Consider the following 19212-nt stretch of genomic DNA (forward strand, 5'->3'; position numbering starts at 1 on the left):
AGAGTCTTGGTTTTTTAAGTTTTGTTTTCTCCTCTGACCTTTGACTGGCTAGACTTTGTGTTTGGGAGTAAAACAATAGCTTTTTTGGCTACTGACATGTAACTGGGGATGGTAGGACCTGTGGTCTTCCAGGTAAATAAGTAGGTCGGTGCTCTGAATTTGAGATGATAAGGGATGAGTGGAACACTTTAAAAATAGGCATTGGGGGGCTTCCCTGGCGGCGCAGTGGTTGAGAATCTGCCTGCTAATGCAGGAAACACGGGTTCGAGCCCTGGTCTGGGAAGATCCCACATGCCGCGGAGCAACTAGGCCCGTGAGCCACAACTACTGAGCCTGCGCGTCGGGAGCCTGTGCTCCACAACAAGAGAGGCCGCGATAGTGAGAGGCCCGCGCACCGCGATGAAGAGTGGCCCCCGCTCGCCACAACTAGAGAAAGCCCTCGCACAGAAACGAAGACCCAACACAGCCTAAATAAATAAATAAAAGATTTAAAAAAAAAAAAAAAAAAATAGGCATAAATAGTTCTAGTCAGGATCCAGAGAAAGTAAAGACATGGTTTTTGTTTCATATCTGTGTCATTTTGAAGGCAGCCTATAATCTAGCACCCTAACTAGTTAACCTGGCTATCTTGCAACACAACCTTCTAGTTAAGCCAAGACACTTTTTGTGCTCATGAATATGCCAAGTTTTTGGTTTTTTTTTTAACCTCCTACCATTTACTGGTTTTCTAGAATTTCCTTCAAAATTACTTTTAAAGACCTATTTCAGATCCCACCCTGTCCATGAAACTCTAATACTCTCTACTTCTTAATTAATAGTCTCTACTTCTTATTTATCCCTGTTTTTTACCGAACTAGTAAATATGAATTATACCACATATTCTATCTGTAACTTAATTATTCTCCTGTGTAATGAACCCTTATTACCTAAAGTTCCTCCTTTAGGTGTAGGTGATACATCAAAACTGGGTAAGAAGAGGGAGTATATCTTATACTTTGTATGTATTTCTCATATACCCTAAACACAGTTCTAAGCTTATAGCTAGTTGCTAAAAACTTGAGAGATTTCCCAGAACCACATGTGTTTCTATGGACTTCAGACTAGTGTACATTGACCCTGAAATATATTTTTTAAAATATTCTTTGTCTCTTTCTGTCTCTATGTCTCTCTCTCTCTCATACACACACACACACACACATATAGTATACACATATATATATGTAAATATAATATGTATAACTGTTTTGAGCATTTGCAAAGTTTTGCTGAAATTTTTTAATAAATTGAGAATACTTGATGTCTTTAATTTGAGATTTTGTAAAATTTTCTTTCTTTAATCAACTCAGTAATCTTTCTTTTATTTTGCCTCCATTTTATACAGAACTCCGAAGATGGGAAAACTTATTTTGTCAAGATCCATGCCCCTTGGGAGGTATTAGTTACTTACGCTGAAGTGTTGGGAATCAAAATGCCTATTAAGGAGAGTGATATTCCTCGAGCTGACAAAATCCCTTTTAGCTGTATGCTTGGGCCTCTGAAGCTCCCAAGGAATGTGAAGCATCCTCATGCTGAATATTTCACTGCCCAATTCACCAGACATCGGCAGGAGCTCTTCCTCATTGAAGATGAGTCAAGCTTCTTTCCATCCTCATCAAGAAACAGAATTGTAGGTAGAGAAGACCTTTGGGCACATCCCTTGGAGTAAGGGATGTGTGCCTGTGTGTGCTTTTATATGTGTGTGTGTGCGATACTATGTCTATAAGGTGTTTCTGTGTAAATTTCGATAAGTGTTCGGTGGTATTGGGCAGGTTTGAAAGGCTACTTGGACCGCTTAACCCTGTTAACCTCCCTACTTCTCCAGCTGTCGTTTAAAAATGAGTGGTTGACAGTGTGGCCACAGCAAAGAGAGACCTCGTGCAATATTGGGGAAATCACTTAATTGAGAGCCAGAGGACTTTGGTTTTGTAACATTTTTGTAAAATGGTTTTATAAACTTATAGTTTGGTTTTATAAATTCAGTGCATAGCAGAAGGAATATTGGTCATTCCAACTGGAAATGGAATGTTTTAATTTCTTTGTATATGGTGTTGACTGAAAAAAATGCACAACCTAAAAGTTGAGAATTATATTTTATTCAAGGACATTACTGCGAACTCTGAGGAACTGTTATAACAGGTAAGGGAGGAGCCAGGATATATAGGACTTGTTGCTGGAAAAAATACATATAGTGGGACATTGAAAGATTACTGCTAATCACAAAAACCAGATATCTCAAGTTAATGATTTTAGTGCTTTTCTACGCATGGGAAGATGCAAGCGTCTGGGCTCATTGAAATTATTCCTTTGATATGCCTCTTAACTACGTAGGACGTGTATCCTGTTTTTCTCCATCCTGAATCCCCTGTTGTGGGGAGGCTACAGTGGCTGATGGCTTGGTGGCAGGCAACATTCCTTGTTTACTGAAATGGCAGGTGCCATATTACTTTGTTCACAATAGATAGCATTTGAGAAACATCTGAACTTTTTCCTTTCGTTTAAAACTGTTTTCAATCTTTCTTTTTTTTAAATTTTTGTTTTAATTTTTGTTTTCAGTCTTTTGAATAATAATATTTCCTCTCCATTTGTAGTCCTAGGGTCTTGAAATTTCCCATTGATAACCTCTCTCCTAATCACAGTTTCTGTGCCACTGTCTCTTCCTGTTAAGATAGGAGTATTAGCCACCTCATAAGTTACCCCGAGAATTCAATGAGTTAAGGTATGCATGACTTTGAATAGTTTCTGGAACATACTAAGGGTTCAATAAGTGTGAGATATTATTATTGATCTGACTTCATAGGAAAAAAAATTCAGGTTCTTTGTTGCTCTTACTGCATGTATCTGTTACCTATTAATGAAGTTACCAGGGTCCTAACAATCACAAGACCCTTCCCCTTGAGACTACTTACTCTCTTTCCCTGAAGAATGAGAGACTTCATTCCCTTTAGGTTCAGCACTCTTAAGTGTCTAAGAAGGATTTTGAAATAATCATTTTTCTAGGCCCTAGTTATATTTTTTTTAAAAAATTCACTGACAGGAATATTAAACAAAATGTAGTGCCTAGAATTTACATAAAAATTGCAAATCCACAGACTAAAAATTTCCTTCCTTTTCCTACCTGGATTAAAAAGTAGCAGCAGGAACAACAAATATAAGAGGCAACTTTAAGGGAATGTTGAGCACACGGCATGGAATCAGAAGGCCTGGTTTCAGTTAATAGCTCTACTGTCTAAACAAGATAACCTCTTAAAACAGAGAGAATGGTAGACTGGCATTTTTCGGAAGATCAAATGAAAGAATGTACATGAAGCACTCTGCAAACCGTAAATCCTTCAGATATACTTGTTGCATTAAAAAGTTGCTAACAAAAGGCCAGTGAACCTGTAGGAACAACTTAGCAACTTGCTCAAATATAGAAATGTCAGTACTCATTTATCTTTACTTGTTCTTTGTAAAGAGTGCCAATGTCTTAGGTTAATTCAGCATTAAAACTCAACAGTTGGGATGAATTGGGAGATTGGGAATGACATATATACACTAATATGTATAAAATAGATAACTAATAAGAACCTGCTATATAAAAAATAAATAAAATAAAATTCAAAAATTCAAAAAAAAAACCCACAACAATTTCCTCTCCTTCATAGTGGAGCAGTACTGTTCTTGCTCTGTTCAGGAAATTATTTGGAAGATTGATGTAGAAAATACCCTTCCTTTCTTTTTTTTTTTTTTTTTTTTAAACCCCAAACTCCCTGAAGGGTTTCAGCAAAGCATTTTTATTTATTTATTATTTATTTTTTTTTGGCTGTGTTGGGTCTTCGTTTCTGTGTGAGGGCTTTCTCTAGTTGCGGCAAGCGGGGGCCACTCTTCATCGCGATGCGCGGGCCTCTCACTATCGCGGCCTCTGTTGTTGCGGAGCACAGGCTCCAGACACGCAGGCTCAGTAGTTGTGGCTCACGGGCCTAGTTGCTCCGCGGCATGTGGGATCTTCCCAGACCAGGGCTCGAACCCGTGTCCTCTGCACTGGCAGGCAGATTCTCAACCACTGCGCCACCAGGGAAGCCCTACCATTCCTTTCTGTCTTCATCCAGAATACTGTAGTTCACGTATGTACAAATGTACAGTATTACAAGAGCATCTTACATTGGTACAGAATTTCATACTTTACAAAGCATCTTCACAATCATCATGACATCTTAGGCTCATGATATATATTTCTAATATCTAATTTATAGATGTAACATAATTTTATAAAACATTTTCACTTCTGACAGTTTTTGAGTTTGTTTCCAATTTTTCTGATGTTGCAAACATTTCTGCTGTTTACTACATATTTCGGCATATATGTAAATTTTTCTGCAAAATAGATACCACATAGAAAGTTTCTGGATCTAAGAGCATGCACATTTAAAAATGTATATGTGTTACACTATCACCCTTTACAAAATTATGTACTAATTTAGAGTCCTATTAACAACATAGGAGAATGCTGTTTTCCACATATCTTTCTCAACACTAAAGAGTACCAATCTTTCTTTTTCTTTCTTTTTAAACTGTAGCATAACATACATAGAGATAGGCCCACAAGTGTGCACCGCTCTTTGAATTCAATCACAAAATGAACACAGCTATGTAACCACCACCCAGATCAAAAGAGAAAACTTTCCTAACCCTCCAGAAGCCCTAGTGCCTCCTTCCAGTCACTATTCCTGTCCCTCTCAGCAGAGGTACAATCTCACTTGTAACAGCAGAGATTAGCGTAGTCTGTTTTTAAACTTTATAAAATATGGAGTCATACGGTATGTATTCTTTTGAGTCTGGCTTCTTTGGCTCAACATTTATTTGGTTGGTTAAGTTAGCTATGGTTGGTTAATTGTATGAGCTTTTATTCATTAATTTTCATTACTTTCTATGGAAACTTATTTGTGTATGTATCATTATGGTTTAATTTGCAATCTCAAATGAGATTGATCTCGTTGTTTATGTTTATTGGGCATTTAGATATGCACTTTTGTTAAGTCCCTGCTAATGTCTCTTGATTTTGTTTTTCAGTTAGGTCTTCCCTTGTTGATTTGTAGGAACAGTTTATATATTCTTTATTTGAACCCTTTATTCATTATATATTTTACTGATATTTTCTTACTTTGTGCTTCCTTTTTCATCCTTTTTATGGTTTCTTTTCATAAATAGATGTTTTTAATTTTAATGCACACTTGACTCTTGAACAACATGGGTTTGAAATTCAAGGGTCCACTTATACATGGATTTTTTTCAATAGTAAATACTACACTACTACATGATCCATGGTTGGTTGAATTCTTAGATGTGGAACCGCAGATATGGAGGGACCTTGTGTACAGAAGGCAAACTATATATTATACTCATATTTTTGGCTGCCCAAAGGGTCAGTGCCCCTACCCCAACGTTGTTCAAGGGTCAACTGTAGTCTACTTTCTCAAGCCTTTACTTTATGATAAAGCTTTTAACCTTTAACTGCCACCAAGATCATGAAGTTATTTCCTGTATTCTAGAAGTTGTATTATTTTACTTTTCACATTGAGAACTACTGTCCACTTGGAATTAATTTTTGTTCATGGTGCAAAATAGAGCCTTTTCTCCCTCATATGTATAGTCATTTGACTTACACCAATTACTGAAAACATTCAACTTTTCATATTGTTTTACAGTTCCCTCTTTGTCGTAACTCACGTGTCTAGATACTCATAGATCTACTTCTGGGTTTGATTCTGTTGCTTTGATCTGTGTCCGTTTTTGTATCCATACTGACAGTGTTGAACTTTGCCTGAGTTCTGTTCCTGGAAAATCGGGACAATTTAAAGAAATCTCCCACTCTTCTTGTTCTGTAAAACCACTTACTGCAAAGAACCACCCTTCCCTATATGACTTAAAGAATATTCATAGATTAAACCCCCCTGTTTGACTTGACAGCACTGTTTGCCACATAATTTATTCTAAATTCATCTGCTAATTGAAGTGTTCATCAGTATTAGTTGTCTCTATCCCAAATAATAATAATAATAAAAATTAAAACCTCTCATATATCTATGTGGAGCAGGTAGTTACAACTTGGAACCAGGTACCTAGACTACACTCCCATAGAGCCAAAGAAACAGGGATGTTATCTTTCTTGATGTTTACATTTAAAAGAGATGGTCCCTCATAAACTGAAGAAAAACACTCCTGAGTTATGAAACTGGCAAGAGGCTTATTTAGCTTTTAAAAATATTACATACATCTCAAAGAGAATAGAAAAAGAATTTATAATTACAAGTTCTCTAAAGGAAATGCTCTAAGATTTGGCACCAGGGAAATTTCAGTTCTTTCCTTCCTTCCTCCGTCCCTCCATCTTCTTTACTCTCTTTCTTCTTTCTCTCTCTTTCTCCCTTCCTTCCTTCCTTCCTTCCTTCCTTCCTTCCTTCCTTCCTTCCTTCCTCCCTCCCTCCCTCGCTCCCTCTTTCTCTCTCCCTCTTTCTTTCTCTCTCTCTCCCTCTCTCTTTCTTTCTTTCTTATTGATATATTTTAACATGTACCAAACTCATGTATCCAAATTTGTATTCTTCTTAAAGTAATCATATTTGCAAGTATATACTTAATCCAGTGACCCTGCAAATATGTAAAATAATTTTGAGATTCCTAAAAATACTCTTACTGTTAATAATAGCAAACACTTAAATAGCACTTACTATGTACTAGGCATTATTTTTTTTTTTTTTGTACAACATAGTGATTCAATAATTTTGCAGATTATACTCCATTTAAAGTTATAAAATACTGGCTATATTCCCTGTGCTGTACAATATATCCATGTATCCTATTTATTTTATTCATAGTAGTTTGTACCTCTTATTCCCTATCCCTATCTCACCCCTCCCTCCATCCCTCTCCGCCCTGGTAACCACTAGTTTCTTCTCTGTCTTTGTGAATCTGTTTCTGTTTTGTTATATTCATTCATTTATTTTATTTTTTAGTTTCTACATATCGCATTCTACTGTAAGTGATAACTTACAGTAATTGTCTTTCTCTGACTTATTTCACTAAGAATAGTACCCCCCAGGTCCATCCATGTTGTTGTGAATGGCAAAATTGACTTCTTTTTTTGTGGCTGAGTAGTATTTTAGATCTATACTTACCCTTACAGTTTCTTCCTTTTGTTATTACTTTATGGTAATAAAGGTGAGACACAGGTTAGACACATTCCCATTCTTCGTTTCATAAATGGTTAGCTGAACTATGTATCCTCATTGATCCCTTGAAACAAAGGACTGTTAGGTAAATTAACCAAAATTCAGTTGAACTTACTTCCCCCAAAGACCCTAAATTTTTTTTTTTTCATTAATTAATTTATTTATTTTTGGCTGTGTTGGGTCCTCGTTTCTGTGCGAGGGCTTTCTCTAGTTGCGGCAAGCGGGGGCCACTCTTCATCGCAGTGTGCGGGCCTCTCACTGTTGCGGCCTCTCTTGTTGCGGAGCACAGGCTCCAGATGCGCAGGCTCAGTAGTTGTGGCTCACGGGCCCAGTTGCTCTGCAGCATGTGGGATCTTCCCAGACCAGGGCTCGAACCCGTGTCCCCTGCATTGGCAGGTGGATTCTCAACCACTGTGCCACCAAGGAAGCCCCTACCCTAAACTTTGATGCACCCTCAACCTTAGCCAATGTTGGCATGTAAACTAACCCTTCCTTAACACAAAGAAAGACACTTCCTGAACTTGGCTTACTTCTCCCTATAAAAGAAGTCATTTTATGCTTGGCTTTTCAGATGTTCCCAGATCTCTCTATTGCAACAGTCCCCTTCATCCTCTTGCAGTAATCGTTAAAATCTTTCCTAAGTTTGGATTTGTTTTTGTTTAACAACACCATGCTGTATTTATTACCATAGCTTTATAATAAGTCTTAATATCTGGAAGAGTAAAATTTTCCACTTTGTTAGCTCCCCAGTACAGAGTTCTTTTTGGAGAATCTTTTTGGTGAATCTTTCCTAGGGAAATAATCCAAAGTATGTAAAATAGTTAATATTTATCACATTATTTATAAAATTAAAACGACTTTGCATAAATTATCATTTACTTACGAAAACATAATATTAAACTGCCCTTAAAATGAATAACCAGATTAGATAATGATGATTATCTAATGTTTGTCAAGGGTGACAAACATTGCAATCAACAATTCCTTAAACAATAAAATATTTAAAAGGGGAGGTGAAGAGAAGTATATCTAAAACAGTGCTAAGAAGAAGGACCTTCAAGATGGTGGAGGAGTAAGATATGGAGATCACCTTCCTCCCCACAAATACATCAAACACATCTACATGTGGAACAGCTCCTACAGAACACCTACTGAACACTGGCAGAAGACCTCAGACTTCCCAAAAGGCAAGAAACTCTCCATGTACCTGGCCGTGTGGCTGACAGGGTCTTGGTACTCTGGCCGGGTGTCAGGCCTGAGACTCTGAGGTGGGAGAGCCGAGTGCAGGACATTGGACCACCAGAGACCTCATAATATCAATCGGCGAGAGATCTCCCAGAGATCTCCGTTTCAACGCTAAGACCTAGCTCCACTCAATAACCAGCAAGCTCCAGTGCTGGACATCCCATGCCAAACAACTAGCAAGACAGGAACACAACCCAACCCATATGCAGAGAGGCTGCCTAAAATCATAATAAGTTCACAGACACCCCAAAACACACCACTGGATGCAGTTCTGCCCACCGCAAAGACAAGATCCAGCCTCATCCGCCAGAACACGTGCACCAGTCCCCTCTGGGCAGACACCAAAAATAATGGGAACTACAAACCTGCAGCCTGCAAAAAGGAGACCCCAAACACAGTAAGTTAAGTAAAATGAGAAGACAGAGAAACACACAGCAGATGAAGGAGCAAGATAAAAACCTATCAAACCAAACAAATGAAGAGGAAATAGGCAGTCTACCTGAAAAAGAATTCAGAGTAATGATAGTAAAGATGATCCAAAATCTTGGAAATAGAATGGAGAAATACAAGAAACGTTTGACAAGGACCTAGAAGAACTAGAGAGCAAACAAACAATGATGAACAACACAATAAATGAAATTTAAAATTCTCTAGAAGGAATCAATAGCAGAATAACTGAGGCAGAAGAATGGATAAGTGACCTGGAATATAAAATAGTGGAAATAACTACTGCAGAGCAGAATAAAGAAAAAAGAATGAAAAGAATTGAGGACAGTCTCAGAGACCTCTGGGACAACATTAAACAGACCAACATTCGAATTATAGAGGTCCCAGAAGAAGAGAAAAAGAAAGGGACTGAGAAAATATTTGAAGAGGTTATAGTTGAAAACTTCTCTAATATGGGAAAGGAAATAGTCAATCAAGTCCAGGAAGCTCAGAGAGTCCCATACAGGATAACGCCAAGGAGAAACACACCAAGACACATATTAATCAAACTATCAAAAATTAAGTACAAAGAAAAAATATTAAAAGCAGCAAGGGAAAAGCAGCAAATAACATACAAGGGAATCCCCGTAAGGTTAACAGCTGATCTTTCAGCAGAAACTCTGCAAGCCAGAAGGGAGTGGCAGGACATAATTAAAGTGATGAAAGGGAAAAACCTACAACCAAGATTACTCTACCCAGCAAGGATCTCATTCAGATTCGAAGGAGAAATTAAAACCTTTACAGACAAGCAAAAGCTAAGAGAATTCAACAACACCAAACCAGCTTTACAACAAATGCTAAAGGAACTTCTCTAGGCAGGAAACACAGGACAAGGAAAAGACCTACAATAACAAACCCAAAACATTTAAGAAAATGGTAATAGGAACATGCATATTGATAATTATCTTAAATGTAAATGGATTAAATGCTCCAGCCAAAAGACATAGACTGGCTGAATGGATATAAAAGCAAGACCCATATATATGCTGTCTACAAGAGACTCACTTCAGACCTAGGGACACATACATACTGAAAGTGAGGGGATAGAAAAAGATATTCCATGCAAATGGAAATCATAAGAAAGCTGCAGTAGCAATTCTCATATCAGACAAAATTGACTTTAAGATAAAGACTATTACAAGAGACAAAGAAGGACACTACATAAGGATCAAAGGACCAATCCAAGAAGAAGATATAACAATTGTAAATATTTATGCACCTGACGTAGGAGCACCTCAGTACATAAGGCAAGTGCTAACAGCCATAAAAGGGGAAATCGACAGTAACACAATCATAGTAGGGGGCTTTAACACCCCACTTTCACCAATGGACAGATCATCCAAAATGAAAATAAATAAGGAAACACAAACTTTAAATGACACATTAAACAATATGGACTTAGTTGATATTTATAGGACATTCCATCCAAAAACAACAGAATACACTTACTTCACAAGTGCTCATGGAACATTCTCCAGGAGAGGTCATATCTTGGGTCACAAATCAAGCCTTGGTAAATTTAAGAAAACTGAAATTGTATCAAGTATCTTTTCTGACCACAATGCTATGAGACTAGATATCAATTACAGGAAAAAAACTGTAAAAAATACAAACACATAGAGGCTAAAGAATACGCTACTAAATAACCAAGAGATCACTGAAGAAATCAAAGAGGAAATCAAAAAATACCTAGAAACAAATGACAATGAAAAGATGACACGACAACCCAAAACTTATGGGATGCAGCAAAAGCAGTTCTAAGAGGAAAGTTTATAGCAATACAATACTACCTCAAGAGACAAGAAACATCTCAAATAAACAACCTAACCTTACATCTAAAGCAATTAGAGAAAGAAGAACCAAAAAACCTCCAAAGTTAGCAGATGGAAAGAAATCATAAAGATCAGATCAGAAATAAATGAAAAAGAAATAAAGGAAACAATAGCAAAGATCAATAAAACTAAAAGCTGGTTCTTTGAGAAGATAAACAAAATTGATAAACCATTAGCCAGACTCATCAAGAAAAAAATGGAGAAGACTCAAATCAATAGAATTAGAAATGGAAAAGGAGACGTAACAACCGACACTGCAGAAATACAAAGGATCCTGAGAGATTACTACAAGCAACTCTATGCCAATAAAATGGACAACCTGGAAGAAATGGACAAATTCTTAGAAAAGCACAACCTTCTGAGACTGAACCAGGAAGAAATAGAAAATATGAACAGACCAATCACAAGCACTGAAATTGAAACTGTGATTAAAAATCTTCCAACAAACAAAAGCCCAGGACCAGATGGCTTCACAGGCGAATTCTATCAAACATTTAGAGAAGAGCTAACACCTGTCCTTCTCAAACTCTTCCAAAATATAGCAGAGGGAAGAACACTCCCAAACTCATTCTGTGAGGCCACCATCACCCTGATACCAAAATCAGACAAAGATGTCACAAAAAAAGAAAGCTACAGGCCAATATCCCTGATGAATATAAATGCAAAAATCCTCAACAAAATACTAGCAAACAGAATGCAACAGCACATTATAAGGATCATACACCATGATCAAGTGGGGTTTATCCCAGGAATGCAAGAATTCTTCAATATATGCAAATCAATCAAAGTGATACACCATATTAACCAACTGAAGGATAAAAGCCATATGATAATCTCAAGAGATGCAGAAAACTTTTCAACAAGATTCAACACCCATTTATGATAAAAATTCTCCAGAAAGTAGGCATAGAGGGAACTTACCTCAACATAATAAAGGCCATATATGACAAACCCACAGCCAACATTGCTCTCAATGGTGAAAAATTGAAACCATTTCCACTAAGATCAGGAACAAGACAAGGTTGCCCACTCTCACCACTATTATTCAACATAGTTTTGGAAGTTTTAGCCACAGCAGTCAGAGAAGAAAAAGAAGTAAAAGGAATTCAAGTCAGAAAAGAAGTAGTTAAAATGTCACTGTTTGCAGATGACATGATACTATATATACCGAATCCTAAAGATGCTACCAGAAAACCACTAGAGCTAATCAGTGAATTTTGTAAAGTAGCAGGATACACAATTAATGCACAGAAATCTCTTGCATTCCTATACACTAATGAAGAAAAATCTGTAAGAGAAATTAAGGAAATGCTGCCATTTACCATTGCAACAAAAAGAATAAAATACCTGGGACTAAACCTACCTAAGGAGACAAGAGACCTGTATGCAGGAAACTATAAGACACTGATGAAAGATATTAAAGATGATACAAACAGATGGAGAGATATACCATGTTCTTTGATTGGAAGAATCAACATTGTGAAAATGATTCTACTACCCAAAGCAACCTGCAGATTCAGTGCAATCCCTATCAAACTACCAATTTCATTTTTCACAGAACTATAACAAAAAATTTCACAATTTGTATGGAAACACAAAAGACCCCGAATAGCTAAAGCAATGTTCAGAAAGAAAAACAGAGCTGGATGAATCAGGCTCCTGGACTTCAGACTATACTACAAAGCTACAGTAATCAAGACAGTATGGTACTGGCACAAAAACAGAAATATAGATCAATGGAACAGGATAGAAAGCCCAGAGATGAACTCACACACATATGGTCACCTTATCTTTGATAAAGGAGGTAAGAATATACAATGGAGAAAAGACAGCCTCTTCAATAAGTGGTGCTGGGAAAACTGGACAACTACATGTAAAAGAATGAAATTAGAACACTCCCTAACACCATACACAAAAATAAACTCAAAATGGATTAAAGACCTAAATGTAAGGCCAGACACTATAAAACTCTCACAGGAAAACATAGGCAGAACACTCTATGACATAAATCACAGCAAGATCCTTTTGAACCCACCTTCTAGAGAAATGGAAATAAAAACAAAAATAAACGAATGGGACCTAATGAAACTTAAAAGGTTTTGCACAGCAAAGCAAACCATAAACAAGACGAAAAGACAACCCTCAGAATGGGAGAAAATAATTGCTAACGAAGCAACTGACAAAGGATTAATCTCCAAAATATACAAACAGCTCATGCAGCTCAATATCAAAAAAGCAAACAACACAATCTAAAAATGGCAGAAGACCTAAGTAGACATTTCTCCAAAGAAAATATGCAGATTGCCAACAAACACATGAAAGGATGCTCAACATCACTAATCACTAGAGGAGTGCAAATTAAAACCACAATGAGGTATTACCTCACACGGGTCAAAATGGCCATCATCAAAAAATCTAGAAACAACGAATGCTGGAGAGGCTGTGGAGAAAAGGGAACCCTCTTGCACTGTTGGTGGGAATGTAAATTGATACAGCCACTGAGGAGAAGAGTATGGAGGTTCCTTAAAAAACTAAAAATAGAACTACCATACGACCCAGCAATCCCACTACTGGGCATATACCCTGAGCAAACCATAATTCAAAAAGAGACATGTACCACAATGTTCATTGCAGCACTATTTACAATAGCCAGGACATGGAAGCAACCTAAGTGTCCATCGACAGATGAATGGATAAAGAAATGTGGCACATATATACAATGGAATATTACTCAGCCATAAAGAGAAACGAAATTGAGTTATTTGTAGTGAGGTGGATGGACCTAGAGTCTGTCATACAGAGTGAAGTAAGTCAGAAAGAAAAACAAATACCATATGCTAACACATATATATGGAATCTAAACAAAAAAAAAATGGTTCTGAGGAACCTAGGGGCAGGACAGGAATAAAGACACGGACATAGAGAGTGGACTTGAGGACACGGGGTTGGGGAAGGGTAAGCTGAGAAGAAGTGAGAGAGTGGCATTTACATATATACAAATGTAGACTAGATAGCTAGTGGGAAGCAGCCGTATGACACAAGGAGATCAGCTCAGTGCTTTGTGACCAGCTAGAGGGGTGGGATAGGGAGGGTGGGAGGGAGACGCAAGAGGGAAGGGATATGGGGATATATGTGTACGTATGGCTGACTCACTTTGTTATACAGCAGAAACTAACACAACATTGTGGGGCAATTATACTCCAATAAAGATGTTAAAAAAAAAAAAGAAAATAAAGTTTATGGAACCAAAAAAGTAAAAAAAAAAAAAAAAGAGTTATGGTCAGCTTGGGAAGATTGTTTTAACCTCTATTCTCTCCTGCCTTAGAAATAAACTTTTTTTTTGAGATTAAAAAAAAATAGAAAAAAAAAAGTACAGTGCTAAAATGGCCAAATTCAGCAGTCAGAAAAGCAGAAATACTGGAAAGTTCCTGCAAGACAAAAAACAGATGAGATTGAATTGACAAATATACAAAAGCAGAGGACACAAAGCCCAAATTATATAGCGAAAAAAACTGATAAAAATATGTAAATGATTGCAAAGTAGTTGCAGAGGTGTGATAACCTTGAGTTAATAAATTCTGATATCAAGAAAAGGCCCTATTCAAAACATCAGAGTAATTAATGAAAAGTATTCAAGACAGCTTGGCCAAGTGTCAATTCTACTCCACTTTATCCTACCTGAACTGTTAGTAGCAGTGGTATTAGACTCTAAGTTGAAACCCTGATTATAGTATGAATTCTGGTACAAAGGACTCCCAGAGGAGCTTGGGACAGGAGAAGAAAAAAAACTTATATGACCCATTCCCCCTCTCTCCAAGGGAATAACGAGCTCTCATACCCAGGAGGTGAAATACCTGTGACTCCATACAACCCCATCCTCTACGTCTTCCCCCAAACAATAAGGGGAAGGTTCCTTCCATAATCAGAGCCTGTATTGAGGCAAAGTAGACTCTATTAAATTGTGACTTGAAAAAAATATAGAAAGCATAAAGTTCTGAAATGTGTCGTTCTTTATGCTTACCTTATAGGTTTATTATATTCTCTCACGGTGTCCTTTTGGCATAGAGGATGGGAAGAAAAGGTTTGGGATTGAAAGACTGCTAAATTCTCACACTTATTCATCTGCCTTTCCACTCCATGATGTAAGTATGTGCTTGGTCTTGAAATACTGAGCCCGTTTTCCCTTTCCCACATTCAGAGGCTGCCTTGTTGGGAGAAGGAATCTTCCATTTGCTTCCTGTTTTATGACAGGTTGCTTAATCTCGCTCATGTTGGGAAAATCCCCACAGACTTCCTAGGTCCAAGCTGAGAACTATGCTGAAACACATAGTTAATACCTCTCTACGTTGAGATTTCAGTGGAAATTCATTTAAAAATTATTACATTTGCACATGAATTTTCTTTAGAACCCATATTGAAAATAGCAGTTATATTAAAACAACATTTTAGAACATAACTTTTGGAAATTTCTATCCATCAAATCTTTTCTTATTTATAAAGTTTTTAAGTTGTGAAGGGCTTAAATTGCATGCATTCATGTATTCATTCATCAAATGTATAATTGGTTTTAATTACATGTAAAGCATTCTGTTAGGTATTACTGGAACACAACCATGAATCCAAGCTCACAGACTAGGAATTTCTGGGAAATAAAGCATAAGTACAACTTCAAAACAAGCTAAAGACTTCAGTCCATAAGAAAGATTCAGACAAACAACCGAGATTCTGGAGTAGGATTGAGGCTGGCGGATCATGTACAAAAGTATTGAGTTCAACAAAGAAGTGACATTTTATAAGGTGCACCCATTCAACCAAACCTAAAATTTGGCTTGTCAACCGAGATAGCCTAGTTTCTGGGGGTTTCTGAGAGAAACCTTTCCTTTTGGATATTCAGTGTTTAAATTTCATCACCTGTTGTCAGTAGATATTATTTGGCTGAACACATATAAACTAGTTTGGATCATCTCCTGGAACCTTGGTTTCCTTTTTTCCTGTTTAACTCTGCTAATAAAGACTTTTTGATGATGACCTCTTTTCGAGAAACACATTCCTTTGGAATATAAAAGAACTAGGTATTTCTATTTAAACAAGTGGCATCTAAATCATTGCCCTTTTTTTAAATTTTATTTTTTATTTTTTAATTTTTATTTTATTATTTATTTATTGGCTGCACTGGGTCTTCGTTGCTGCGCGTGGGCTTTCTCTAGTTACAGCAAGCAGGGGCTACTCTTCGTTGCAGTGTGTAGGTTTCTCATTGCGGTGGCTTCTTCTTGTGGAGCACGGGTTTCTAGGCATGCAGGCTTCAGTAGTTGCAGTACACAGGCTCAGTAGTTGTGGCTCCCGGGCTCTAGAGTGCAGGCTCAGTAGTTCTGGCACACAGGCTTAGTTGCTCCTCGGCATGTGGGATCTTCCCAGACCACGGATCGAACCCGTGTCCCCTGCATTGGCAGGTGGATTCTTAACCACTGAGCCACCAGGGAAGTCCTGCCCATGTTTTTGAAAATGATGTTGCTGTCATGGTTTCCAAAAGCCCAAAGCCAATCTCTCTCTTTTCCAGCTTTCCTCTGTCAATATTTATTCAACAGTATGTTAACTGTTGACTCTAGGTCTACTCAACATTGGTTAGTTGATTATCTTTGGTATGTTAGCGGAATTTTCCAAAATGTGTGGCAATTCTCAACACTAGTATCAATTCAGGTGAATTTAGCTTGTCTTAGAGAAACTACCCCACCCCGCATACACACATACACACACTTTTCCCTGGGGCAAAAGAACTTCTAGGGGATTATGGATTCTAAATAATGCCACAGCGTTTGATCAGGTAGAGAGATCTATAGCGGGTTAATAAACACTTTGCAACACATTCTTTGTTAATCATTCTTCGAAAAAGGGCTCATTCTTTTTTTGAAGATTTTGAGGATTTTTTTGTTTGTTTGCTTGTTTTTAGGGCATTGATTCTTTTCTTACTCTCACCAGGTCATAGAGCCAAACTGTCCTCAGTCACCAGCAATTTTACTCCATATATCTAGCCTTCCAGCAGAGTCTTCCACGGTCACTAGAAAATCAGTGTTACTGAGCTCTTGCTACAGAGAGCTATCATTTACTATTAATTTTACCTTTTTTCCTTTCTTCTCTCCTGAATACAGGTTTAGGTACTGGATTTTTCTCTTATGTGCTTTAAAGAACCTTTTTTTTTTTTTTTAAAGATACGCAAATCGGCAGCTTTTTTCTTTTTTTCTATTTCATTTCTCAAGATTCAGTAGGACAAGCTATAGAAGAAGACAAAATTTGGAATCTGGATGATATAAAATCTTATACCTTGTCATACAGAGATTTTCATATGTGCTTAATTTTAGATTGGGTGTTTGCTCAGTGTTGTCTTCAGTAGTTTACTTGTCTAGGCAAACAGTTAAAGAGAAAATATTGAACAGCTATGTGTAGACAGTGCCCTGCTAGGCCCTAATTAACTTTATATTAATAAGCCTACTCAGTACCTAAAAATGGGGAAGGAACTTACACGTGAAACAATATTGAGGCTTTTAAGTGCTAAAGTCTGTTGTATATTTTAAGTTCTTTGGGAAACAGATATCAGTGATGGCCAGTGAGGACAAGACAGGTTGCCTAGAGGAGATTCCAGTCATAGCTGTGTGACTTTGGATCATTCACTTAACTTTGCTTGGGGTTCAGTTTTTCCATCTGTAAAATAAAAATGTCAGCCTATTTCCAAAGTTCCAGCCAGTTATACAGTTGTGGGAATCCCTGAGCTGTGACTGTTGGAATTTGAGTAGAGATGAAAGGAGGACTCCAGGTCAAAGGAGCAGCTTGAGTAAAGCCAAAGTCTCAGACTTCAACTTGTGTTTTTAGATAGCTGGGTGTGAAAATTTAATAAATAAAGCACTATTATTTTCATTTATTGTAGAGTGTAGCAAATGTACTACACTCTACAATACATTAAATGATTTAGTAACTTACATCAATAGAATATGAAAATCCAAATCGAAAAGTGAAAGAGAATATTTGCCTCATTCACTAGGCTTTTTATAAAAGCAGTGTTCCTTTATTCACCCTTGTCTTTTGCTTTGTCATTCAGTAATTTCTTCTTGCGTGTCTGTAGGGTCAATACTGGAAGCCATCAGAACCTCCTAATCCTGTCAATGAAAGGTACACACTTTGCCAGAACTGGGCTCGGTTTTCCTATTTTTACAAGGAGCAGCCTTTTAATTTGATTAGGTAAGTTTCTTACACAGAATCAAACTGATTAAAACCTGATTATGTGGTTTTTATTCACAATGGCATCGTATTCCTTTCTTTTTACTACTATTCTCACCCACTACATTTCCCATCTTCCCAGTTTTGTATCTACGCTACCATTTAGTCATTCATTTGTGAGCAAAATGCTGTTGCCAGAATGGTCTTAACCACAGTGCAGAGATAGCTTGATGGTTCAGAAGTTGGGCCTTAGCATTTAGGTAGATGGGGTTCAAATCCAAGCCCTTTCTCTTAGAAGCATATAAATATGGTCAGGTTATTTAACCTCTATGAGACTTATATCTGTAAAATAGGAACAGCAATAGTACTTTCCTTATGGGGTTATTTGATAGTTAAATGATATATGTGTATTTTCTTAGCATGGGGTTAGCACTTAGTGTTTAACACAATTATTTTTTGTTTGTTTGTTTTCCTCTGAGTCTAGGGATTTAGAAGATAGCAGAAAGGTCATGTATGGATGTTTGTGTGTGTGTGTTGATCTCAGAAAGCTGTGAAGGCAATTGTTCTATTATCTCAATTCTTTAGACAGTTTCATTAGCTATGCAAGAAGACTATGGTTGCAGGTTCTTGCTTTGAACCATGACAGTATTACATGCATACAGGATGTTAGGAGACTCCTGCTATGATTTCAATAAAGAAAGCATCAGATTACAGAGCCCTGGTTGCTGGAAGCAGTAGTTTTTCTCAGTGGGGTATGCTTCTACTGCTCTGCTTGCACAGCGTCACAGCCTCCTTTTTGTGAGGCTGACTTTGATGTCTACATCCAAACCAAGTGAAATGTTATTCCAACAGTTTCATTTAAGGCAAATAAGAGGGGAAATTTTTGAGAATAAATAGAAGGCAACTAGCATATAAACTGTGGTTTCCGTAAATCTTTATATGAACTCTTGATTGGATGGATATTTTAATTGTTCTGATTAATGGCCATTTAATTTTTTTAATTATAAAAGTAGGACATGTATCTAAAAAATTCCAAGCAATAAAGAGATGGGCAAAGTTTTAAGTGAAATTACACCTCCATTGAATTCCACAGAAGTAACTATGGCTATTCGGTAATAGCCATTCAGTCTTATTTGTATGTGCATGTGTAGTAAAATACATACACTTTTTCTTTTTTCCTGGAGCAATGGAATCTTTGT

At 37.2% G+C, this 19212-nt stretch overlaps 1 protein-coding gene across 7 annotated transcripts in view; it reads left to right on the plus strand.

Moving 5' to 3' along the window:
• ANO5 (anoctamin 5) overlaps window positions 1-19212 on the plus strand; it is a 99798-nt gene that overhangs the window by 39360 nt on the left and 41226 nt on the right. For all 7 annotated transcript variants that reach the window (XM_036861223.1, XM_036861224.1, XM_036861225.1 and 4 more), the window contains 3 exons: window positions 1382-1666; window positions 14833-14946; window positions 17919-18034. In XM_036861223.1, the coding sequence (XP_036717118.1) occupies window positions 1382-1666; window positions 14833-14946; window positions 17919-18034 (515 nt within the window). The remainder of the gene's footprint in view (window positions 1-1381; window positions 1667-14832; window positions 14947-17918; window positions 18035-19212) is intronic.

The sequence above is a fragment of the Balaenoptera musculus genome, chromosome 8 (assembly GCF_009873245.2).
Source record: "Balaenoptera musculus isolate JJ_BM4_2016_0621 chromosome 8, mBalMus1.pri.v3, whole genome shotgun sequence".
NCBI lineage: Eukaryota > Metazoa > Chordata > Mammalia > Artiodactyla > Balaenopteridae > Balaenoptera > Balaenoptera musculus.